We start from the raw sequence: 11,182 nt of genomic DNA, 5'->3' as shown, positions 1-11,182 counted from the left end.
CAAACAGAGAGGGAGTAAGAGAGAGAACGAAGAGTATCCCGATGGTGCAGAATTATGTACATGGTTGACTGGCTTCCCTATCAAATGGCAACAACATATTAGCCAAGCCATTAACGAACTTGACATGCACCCGGGGAACATGTTTAATGAGCACGTCTTAGCTGTTCAGTATAACGCCCATTCTCCTCGGTACTTATAAAGCGTTGAGAGACCTTTCTGCCCAACACAAGTCCTTGGAACATCCTGTGGCAACGATCCCTCTATCAATACCCATCTATATACCAATATTGTAACACTCTATCATTATGGTAAGTACTGTAACAATGATCCGGAATTCGTGATTCATGTATTACTTACTCACATTTCATTCTAATCATATATGCTTATTACTTATATTTCACACTCTCGGTTATTATTACATACATACATACACTTTTGTACTACGAATCTTACTAGATGTGTCGATGAATCATCCGCCTATTTGCACTCAAGAATAATGTAAGCATTAATATTTATTATAGTTATATAGCTTTCTTTAAACACGGAAGTCATCATCACTTGCTGTTTTAATGCTTATTAATGCTATTGTACAAAACTTGTTATTTTAAAATGGAGTCATTTCATTGAATTAACGTTAATTATTTTTTTAATATGAAACTTAAAAATTTTACTTCATTCCAAAGATTATCACCGTAAAATAGTTTATTAAATTTTTATATTCTTTGATATTAAAAATAAAATAGAATTTAAATTAGTGGAACAGAGTAATTATTTGGTATTGATTAAATCATTTTCAATAGATAATTAAATATTTTTTTATCATATTTACTCTTTGTAAATGTCACGAAAGTTTTTCAAATGTTAGGAAAATAAACATAGATGTTGATAAAATACTTAGTTTATGACTGATAAACTGAGGTAGAAGAAAAATAAGAATAGTATGTGCACTGTGTTATTCGTGTTGCACCCTAATGCTTATGCTCTGTCACTTATTTTGTAGCTTGGTCAGCTCACAATCTCATCTAGTGTAGTCTTCTCAGTTGTATCGTTTGAAACGACCAGTGTAATATAAGTTTTTCGCACTGGAAAAAAGTGGTAGTATTAGCTAGTAAACACGCGGGAAAACTCATTGATCGAACATTTTTGTACTTTACAATATTATTACAGATATTTATTTTATTTTATTCTGATTGTAATTTTGCGAAAAAAAATTCTGTCATCAATATCATTTAAATTTTACTTGAGGTCAATTATTATTTTACATTATTTAATTAATAAATTGTCATTAAATATTACTTTAAAATATTTATTGTTACTTTGAAGAAAAAACAAAACAATCAGTTAAAAAATATCAAGATTTAAAAAAAATTATAAAACAAATTTTGGAGTTGATTTATTGTAATAAAAATTATCTGATTATCAAAACTGATTATTTATTTTCTCCAATCAATTAACATTTTAGACAGTGCAACAAAAACAGTGAAATAAAGAAGCTCTTCGAGTAAAAAGCTCAAATATTAAATACGTAAATATATCACAAACGATCAAAACAAAACCGTTAAGTAAGTAATATTTTTAATAACCAAGTTGTAAAAATATATTTCTTTCATAATATTTATATTTTTATCTTTATTTCAATCGTTTATCGAGTAGGGCGATCATATGAAGTATAATAGTCTAGCAACTAACAACTCACATCTAGCAGAATAGATCACGCGTTTTCCTCATGTTGGATATTATATACACTTTAGAAGCTACGTACTCATCTATCAAGTATCTATCTCATTTACTCTTGCAAGTTAAACTATTTTTTATGCTTATTATGACTTATTACTCTTTATTTATAACTTGTAAATTACTTAATAAGTGAAATACAATTTCTTGCTTTGATGATATGTGAGCTTTTTTAATATTTGATATTATTTTTGCTCAGAAAATAAATGTGGCCTTTGTCAATTAATACTGATTCGAAATGTAATATGTAAATATAATAAATCATTGCCAAGTTTATTATTGATACTTCATTTATTATATTTTAATGATAAAGGAAATTTGGTGAAGTTGATATCTTGAAGTCTGATGCAATATAGTCTCAATACTTTCGACTTGATTAGATCTTACTGACGATGAACTAGAATTAGTCTTTGCTTGTCTCATGTAATATGCTTTGTTACATGTTTCTACTCATGTTGCACTAGCTAACTGTAATAACTTCAAATCATTTAAGTGCTTACGTACTCTTTCAAGATGAGACTTGCACTTCACATTCAGACTACGACAAATCTTTCACTCTCAACTATTACCTTTATTTATTTTCAAGCTACTAATCATATTTAATTCTATTCCATGTCAGACACAGGTCAGGGACTAGTACAATTTGTATTATTATCTCTTCATTAATAGACCAGTAATGATTGAATTTATTTCAATATATCATTTTTTTCTTTATTTTATAAACTCGGTTGTTTTATTATCAATTACAATAATAATTTAGCAAATTATTGAATTGTTTTTGATGTATAATATATCATAGTTTAGTTTCTTAATGATTTGCGAATGATGTGACGAATAAGGCTGAAGGAGATGATGATGATGAGTTAAAAGAAAAGGCGAAGACAATTTGCTGTGGCGCCAAATAAAAAGGTGTCGGGTGAATATTCTACAGATTTTGCTATTCGTATTTAACAAGACGTAAACGTGACTAGAATATTGACTTAAAGAGCCAAAGGTTAGTTATATATGTCGAGATATTAAGCATGTGTGAAAATAAAATTTTATTGATCATAATAAAAAGCTATCATGTGGGACATGAGAAGGTTCGTCGATAACTATTGGTAATCATTTTACACATGCTATGGTTTTTTTTTTCATGACACATGGAATTTTTTTTCCTGCGAATTATGTGTTATATATTTATTGGAATTAAAGTATTTGCTTATTGTATTCACTTTAAAATATTATTTCCATTTTCATTCTTTTTTTAATTAATAAAATAAACTTTTTGCATCCACGAAAAGCCATAATTATTTAAGTAATCAATTACATTGATTTTTGTATGAGTGTAATTTTTGTAATAATAAAAAAATTGCTTCAACGTATGTGTCTGATGTAAGTAATCATGAAAAATATCATGTAAGGAAAGATCAGAGAGATAATAAATTTATTGATGGAACTTTAGTGAGAATTACTAAAGCAGCTATTTTGAATCGTTATACACAATTGAATCACTGACACGAGGTGAATACCTTTTATTATCTTATTCTTTAGATTATTCGAGAAACTTTGGGACAAATATATAAAGGCGTGCTGTATTATCTTAACGTGCATAAGTGTTGCATATTGACTAAATTTCTACGATTATTATTGCAATTAATAATCAATTAATATCAATTTTAATTGCTACATCAACAATACTATTTTTTGTTGTAGATGCAGTCCACATTCTCTCGGATTAACATCATAATATTTTTGGTGTTGGTTGTGACATTGATGGTAGCTCATCCAACAAGCAGCCAATCAGATATTTTTCAGTATGGAGACAAACGACAGGACTTGAGCGGCCCTATGCATAGATATTGTGGAAAACAACTGTCCAATGCTCTTCAAATACTTTGCAATGGTGTTTATAATTCAATGTTCAAGAAGAGTGACCAAGGTAAATGATCATCCTATTCAAATATTCTATAACAATACTTAAAAATTAATCATTATAAAGAAGATAAAGTTAATGATGAATAATTATTGTTTAAAAGAAATGGAAATAGATGCTGACTACCCATATCCATATGATTATCCATTGAGATCAAGAGCAAGTGCAAATGCAATGTGGGGTCGTTTCGGTGGTGTAAGATTCCGTCGAGAATCACGTGGTGTTCACGATGAATGTTGTGTTAAGTCGTGTTCACTGCAAGAGTTGATGAGCTACTGCGGAAACTAGAAGTGCGTTAAAAAAATGCTGCCGAATAAACTCATCACGTAATTGAATCGTTACAATTGAATATGGTTGTTTTACTCTCGTCGTCCTCGTTGTTGTATATTATTAAATAATATTATCATTATTATAATTTATCGAAAACATTGATATACAATTATTTTTCAACTATAATTATCATTATACTACTGTCGATATTAACATTAATCAAAGTCACCCATAAATGATAAATAGATCTCAATTATATAATAAAAAAAAACAGTGTTTTTTTATTAAGTCTAAAATAAGTTTGTATGTAGCTAGTCTTTTGGCTCCATCCTGCTATTTTTTTACTGTTTTATTTTTTTTTTTTTTTAGCAGAAAAGTATGTATTAATATAAATATATTACTATTGTTTGTTAACTTTGCAAGTATGTGTGTAATGTATAATCATAATGCATATGAATATTATATGTAAAGTTATTAATCATGTAAATAGTTGAGTTAGGTGTCACATATCCGTAAACTGTTGTATATTATGTAGCATTTGAAAAATCGATTAACCGTTCAAAACGTTTGATCGTGGCGTGTGATAGATTGAAAAGGAAAAAGTATGTTACGGCTATACTTTTCGCAATGCTCTTTTGCATTAAATATGTCAGATAAAATGTTCAATCAATCATAAATTATAGAAAATGGTAGAAAAATTAATTTATGAAAATAATTGATTTTTTTTGTTTTCCTAATTAGCTATGAGCTTTCTATGTGATAGGCTTTTTCTCACTGTGTAGCATGTTCATGTTTCAATATAATGAAATGGCACAGTTGATAGCAATCGTGCAGTATCATGCTCTATAATTTATTTTAAACGTGTAGTCTGTGAATCCTGAGCTTTTCATTTAATTTTTTTGCAATTTTCTGCTATTGTTAAATTGTTAATTTTTTTTTTTTTTCTTAATTGATTTAAAGATTTTTTTTAATGTAGCTTAGTAATAGTAAAAACGTATACCTGTAATTATTAGATTAAAAAATTATAAATATATATATGATTTTATCAAATAAAATTTTTGCTTAATTATTGATCAAAGTAATTACGTAAATTAATATGACATTTTCAATTATTCTGATAGAATTTTCATTTGTGTTTAAAAAAAATATTATCTTTATTATTGAATTATATTCATTTTTATTATTTTATCATAAATATTGTCTGAGATATAGGTCATATGAAATGTATGTATAAAATGTACTTCAATTTGATTGATTAAAATTATCATTAATTTGAGTTTTCAGTAAGAATTAATAAAAAAAAAAATACCATTGATATTCCTTGTATACTGTTGTATAATTGAGCATATTTTCACATCTAGTTCTCATTTAATCGATCGAATTTCCTTTGATATTAGAATGACAGCACTTTCTTGCTGCATGTATTTATGATATTTGTATTTCAATACACCTTTTTTTCTCTGTTTTTTTTTTACTAGATTATGTTTTCATTAGCTGAAAAATAAACATCTATGACTAATTTTACCATTCATTTCTACAGCTATATGGTGAATGTTATATTTTTATCTCCATACAGATAAAATATTGAACAGAAATAAATATTTATTGCAAGTTTTTGAAGTGTATTTTACTTTGATTAAATGTGACTAAGTTAGATTTTGAATGTCATTTTCAAGAATTTGACATTCAGTAATTTATAAATTTGCATAATTGTGGTTTGGGTAGAAATTCCGAATAAAGATTTTGATATTTCAACTTTAATCTATTTGCGTTATCTATTTTATTATTTCATAAAATAAAACACTTTTTTTTTCAATTTATTCCTCGCATTAAGATAATAATATCATAGGTGATGTGTTGCTATAAATTATGTAAAATACACATATTGACATCGCTAATTTAAAATAATAATATTTTATATTGCACTAAAAAATTAATAAATATTGACAATGATTAAAAAAATTTTCCACCAACCACAATTTATTTGAAAATACTTCAGTTTATTCCTAATTTATTCAAGGAGAAAGGTAATTACAGGACTATGTAGATGTCATTAAAAAAATGATAAAAACAGGTCATATAAATAAAGGTGTTATCATTTAAAAGTACCAAAAAAACATAGTATCCAATCATGATGTGCTAATATTTTATCCACTTATTTCGACAGTTGGTGAAGATTCAATATGTGCAAAATGAGTAAGGGATTTTAAAAAAACACATATGATTCTTGGTATCTTTGTATAAGTAACAAAAAATTAAAGTCCTTGCGTGATACGTGACAGTGTAATGTGTAATCTTCAGGACATCAATTTTACTATCGATGAGTTTTCTATGCAATACATACGTGGCCTAGTCCAGTGAGCCTTCTAAACCCTCCTACACTCATAACATACAGTGTCCAGTGACGTCCGGTGTACCTATGAAAATAAAAAGACAGTATCAATTTACCCGGCGACCTGTTATGACACGTTTCGAGGATCGGGCACCAGAACATAGAACTACTAGTTTTATTAACCAATACGTTTATGTTTTTTTTTTTTTTACTTTATTAGTTAGTGAATTAAATTAATTATTATTTTCAATTTTTCTCAGGAGGATGTAGTATATTAAATGAATAGTTCAACTAACAAACTAAAATGCGAGGAATAGAGTTAATGCTAATGAGCATTTATGCCATTAGCAATGTTACAAATCCAAATTCGGATCAAGTGGATGATTCAGTTTTACAGAATCGCTATTATCGTACTGTGAAAAGTTTTATTATAAATTATTTTCTATTATTGTGATTATAAAATTTATTCCTGTAAAAATATTTTAACTTTATAGGAGAAGTTAACTTGGCGAAGGCACCACTTTCGATTGCCGATGTTAATTTGAGGTCCCAAAAACCGATTAAAATTGAAAAATTAACAGTTACTTCGTGGAGTGTGAGTCGAATAGTTAACATATTTTTATTGTTATAATACACTAGATACGTCAAAATTCAACTTTTATTTTTCACTCTATTGAGCCACACATTTATCGACATTTTTCAGAAAGTTCAACTTTAAAAAGCAATTCAATAATTGAATATTACTTTTTTTTATAAGTTTATAAATAATTTTCTAATTAGTGAATATTTTTGTTTATTAATTAAACTATTTTCCTTCAACTTTCTTCAACAATCCAAAGTAACTTAAATCATTGTTTGTGTTACATCCAAGGATGAGCCATTCTCTTACATCGAAGATCAAAATAATGGCGAATCTGTGGGAAAAGGATACGCTTTTTACATATTCAATTTGGTTGCGAATAAATTAAACTTTACATATGAAATTATAAAGCCTAGTCCAAACATACTTGGTAACGAAACTGCTGGAATGTTGGGATTACTCCAAACCAAGGTATCTATGGTTAATCAATATTTTGAAAAAAAAATCAATGAATATAAGTGTATAATTTACAAAAAATAAATAGAAAGCAGATGTGGCAGTGGCATTTATACCGATAATGACTGAATTACAAGTGAATTGTTCATTCAGTCCTCCTCTGGATTATGCGGATGTAACAATTTTGTTGAAAAGACCTCGAGAATCTGCCATCGGATCTGGATTACTTGCTCCATTTGACACAGTTGTTTGGCTTTGTATTCTTGTATCACTTATTGTTGTTGGACCTATCATATATGTTATAACATCTTATCGATCTCGTTTATGGGGTGACGATTCAACAGAAAGATATAGTTTCACTACTTGTGTCTGGTTTACTTATGGAGCGTTATTGAAGCAAGGATCATCAGCAGCTCCAGAAGCTGGTAAATTTTATAACATAATTTTATATTGATCATTTATACTTGGAGAAATTTCTAGTTGTGTCATCAAATTATTTTTCTGATTGACATAGGCATAACTATAAAATAGGTTTCTTAACTGAAAATACTAGTGATTATTTTTTCATGATTGATAAATAATAGTTAAATCAACTATTTTAGTTTTTTTCAGTATAAAAACAATTAGCATTCCAATCCTCTTTGGTATTGAACATAATAGAAAAATATTTTTCAATATAATTACACAGATTCAAATCGATTGCTTTTTGCAACCTGGTGGATCTACATAACAATCTTAACATCGTTTTACACGGCTAATCTGACTGCTTTCTTGACTCTTTCGGAGTTCACCTTGCCATTCAAGTCAATCGACGAAGTGGTATATAAACGATTTAAATGGTGTGCTTTATCAGAACATTTAATCGACTTTGCTCTAAAATGGGTAAATATATAGCTATAATCACTGATATTTTTTCTACATTAAATTACAAATAATCTATTAATTTCTTATTTCATTTGGATATTCAGAAAACTATAGAACCACTTGATCCACTACTGAAAACTTTAAAATCTGATGGCAAATTCTTTGATGCTAAAGGAAATAAAGAAGAATCTGTTATGAAAGAAATCAAAGACGACCGAATTTTTATTGATCAAACTCACTTCGTTGAAACAACTATTTATCGAAACTACATGGAAAATGTGAAATTAAATGAACAAGAAAACAAAAGATGTCAGCTTGTAAGGATGCCTCAACATGTCTATCATCAAACTCGAGCTTTTGCTTATCCTAAAGATTCTCCTTATCAAGAGATAATTGATAGAAAGTAAGTAGATGAAAAGTTTAAATAATTTTTTTTTATAACTTTGTACAGTTTATTAATTTTTTTAAATGCTTGTCATTTTTAAAGGCTACTGGATTTAGTTGAAACTGGAATTATACAATACCAAGAATCTATAAATCTTCCAGCTGTAAAATATTGTCCACTAAATCTTCAATCAACTGAGCGTCAATTACGAAACTCAGATTTATCACTGACTTATAAAACGATTGGTGGCGGATTTGTATTTGCAACTATTGTCTTTATTACAGAAATTAGTCAATTGTTTTTCAAGTGCAAAGTTTGTTTGTGTTGTGCTAAATCTTGTAAGTGCTGCAGATCAAGAATCAAATCACCCAAGAAGGAACGACCAAAAATGCAATTACCTGCACATTTTAATAGTCAGTTTAACAACTCTAAAGTTAACGACATTGGTAACATAAATAACAATAATGATATACAAATAATTATGCCTATTTATGAAAGTGTTGACAATTATAAAAACATGAAAAAGCATTACATCAATGGGCGGGATTATTGGGTAATTACTGAGCAAGGTGGTGATAAACGATTGGTTCCTGTCAGGAGCCCTTCAGCTCTATTATTTCAATATACTTCATAAAACATTTGATATTGATTTTTTCTTTTTCCTATTTTATTGAATATTTGAGTTTTCAATTATGTTTATTTATTAAACAAAAAAACAAGATTGTTTGAAATTTTGTTTAACGACGTTTTCAGTTTTGTGAATATCATTACTCAATATTTGAATTTGAACCAACTATAATTTAAAGTTAATAATTTTTAGTCCACTTGTGTTATGTGTGCAGTTTTGAGTAATCATTGATTGTGTTCTTTAAACTGAAATTTTTCATAATAGATTTTTATTAATTAATTTGATCACATGTGTACTTGCCAACTATTGGGAATCAAGAATGATATGAACTACTATACATCATAATTATGTTTATATCTTGATTATAACATTTCAATAAAAAGAGGTTGGAATGATTTATTGAGTAATAATATAATAACGTGTTAAGCACAGCTACGTTTATAAGTACGTATTTAACTGCTGATGAAGTTTTGATAACGCCATCAACGTCAATATACAATGGTATTGACGTACGGTAAACTTTATATTAATTATGTACTACCTGTAAGGGGTGAAAAAATTAGTTTATTTACACAATAAATACTGTTTTCATGTTATTTATATTAGAGTTCTTTTGACCTTTATAAAAATTGTCTTTGACAGGTTTCATTTATTTATTATAATATTAAAAATTTAAATAATTTTTAAATAGTTAATACAACACAATAAGACTTCAAATTATAGATAATTTGTTTGCACAACAATTATTTACTTTTTTTAGTTTTTATTTACTTATATAGATTGTTTTTTTTTATACTTTGATTTTTAAAAATTTACCCAACTTACACACCTTAATATAAAAACAAAATATATTAAGTAATCAGACACTGCACAGATTGATTATTTTTAAACTGCTATTGTCCTAAAATATAATTCATTTAATATATAATACATAAGTATAGTTTAACTATAAATAAGCTATTAATCGAGTACTTTTTTCAACAATTTTTTCTATATAACAACAAAAGATAGAGAAATATCAAAAAATTATGAAAATTCATCTATCAAAATTTTTCAAGTTTCATACAAAAATTATCTAGAGAAATTTAATTTTTTATAAAACAAAAAAAAATGTTAAAAATGCATTTCTGATAATTTCCGCATTGTATGAAAATCTTAAAAACAATTATTACTAATCCTCCAGTAAAAAAACCCAACTGAAGCTAGTTCTCAAATGCTTAAGAGGTAGGGTTGAAAGGAATAGAGTAACTAATAAGAATATTATAGTGTTGGATGAGTTATACGAGATTAACAAAAGGTTGCAAGAAGCGTGTAAAGATAAGACAATAGGAGGATACGATCACAGGCTTGATTATGACCATGTTCTTAAAGTATGCGTTTTGATGGGCAGACGGAAGTTGGAAAGAGTGGATGGAAACAAAGGAAAAGATGGGCAGATAATTGATACCAGATTTGAACAGATTTATGAATTTAGTAATGAAGAAACGGCTAAGATTTTTAATGTACTGCAAGCTGGGGTTGTAAGTCTATGAGTTACATTATGAGACACGTCAATGTCTTAAATAGGATGGGCGATGTAGTAATTAAAGATTTGGAGAGCGTCATGATTTTAACATACTTGATGAGACCAACCTTAAGTACGAAATTACCTGGAATTTTATTGGGGCGAGGGTTTACTTATCATGGATTTGTGAGATGTTGTATGTTAGAGAGTGTCGATGTGAAAGATTGCCAATTAAAAGGAACTCGAACAGGTAGAAGTCTTGGGAAAAATGATAATTTTATAATAGTACGGGGCAGTTAGTTAGTTAGTGGAGGTTCAGGTTATGTGATTTGTCACTTAGAAGAGAGAGATAATTTGAACCTAAGCTTGATTAATCATGGGGAGTTTATTAGTAATGAGAGTAAAAGCAATATTGCCGCAAGTGATTATCAATCTTCAAAATCAGTTGCGTCGAAATTGACTCCGGTAAGACGGGCTATTAAGAGTAGTAGTGGATCAAGTACACCAGGAAGTG

At 28.0% G+C, this 11,182-nt stretch overlaps 2 protein-coding genes across 6 annotated transcripts; both read left to right on the top strand.

The window, feature by feature from the left end:
* Positions 1-193: 193 nt before the first annotated feature.
* On the top strand, positions 194-4,284 carry LOC118066012 (LIRP-like). 5 transcript variants are annotated; one of them, XM_035081704.1, is made up of 3 exons: positions 194-308; positions 3,430-3,655; positions 3,753-4,284. In XM_035081704.1, exons 1-3 carry the CDS (start codon positions 306-308, stop codon positions 3,935-3,937), a joined length of 414 nt encoding a protein of 137 aa, XP_034937595.1. In that variant the 5' UTR covers positions 194-305; the 3' UTR covers positions 3,938-4,284. The 5 variants fall into 5 exon arrangements, with proteins under 5 accessions (XP_034937595.1, XP_034937597.1, XP_034937596.1 ...); XM_035081706.1 differs by lacking the exon at positions 194-308 and adding an exon at positions 437-498; XM_035081705.1 differs by lacking the exon at positions 194-308 and adding an exon at positions 1,364-1,562.
* Positions 4,285-6,524: 2,240 nt separating this feature from the next.
* LOC118066015 (glutamate receptor U1-like) lies at positions 6,525-9,319 on the top strand. The gene is made up of 7 exons (XM_035081718.1): positions 6,525-6,661; positions 6,746-6,846; positions 7,123-7,302; positions 7,376-7,712; positions 7,976-8,169; positions 8,256-8,554; positions 8,639-9,319. Exons 1-7 carry the CDS (start codon positions 6,556-6,558, stop codon positions 9,168-9,170), a joined length of 1,749 nt encoding a protein of 582 aa, XP_034937609.1. The 5' UTR covers positions 6,525-6,555; the 3' UTR covers positions 9,171-9,319.
* The last annotated feature ends 1,863 nt before the right edge of the window (positions 9,320-11,182 follow it).

This window comes from Chelonus insularis, unplaced genomic scaffold (genome assembly GCF_013357705.1).
Source record: "Chelonus insularis isolate UGA/USDA-ARS -01 unplaced genomic scaffold, ASM1335770v1 contig_326_pilon, whole genome shotgun sequence".
Lineage (NCBI taxonomy): Eukaryota > Metazoa > Arthropoda > Insecta > Hymenoptera > Braconidae > Chelonus > Chelonus insularis.
This window is presented reverse-complemented; position numbering and strand designations above follow the sequence as displayed.

Excerpts from the sequence above, each read along its gene's own strand:
- LOC118066012 (XM_035081704.1), top strand. Across the intron at positions 3,656-3,752 it reads GTTCAAGAAGAGTGACCAAG|AAATGGAAATAGATGCTGAC; the intron begins GTAAATGATCAT and ends ATTGTTTAAAAG.
- LOC118066015 (XM_035081718.1), top strand. The coding sequence starts at position 6,556 with ATGCGAGGAATAGAGTTAATGCTAATGAGCATTTATGCCATTAGCAAT. Across the intron at positions 7,303-7,375 it reads TGGGATTACTCCAAACCAAG|AAAGCAGATGTGGCAGTGGC; the intron begins GTATCTATGGTT and ends AAAAATAAATAG. Across the intron at positions 8,555-8,638 it reads CAAGAGATAATTGATAGAAA|GCTACTGGATTTAGTTGAAA; the intron begins GTAAGTAGATGA and ends TCATTTTTAAAG.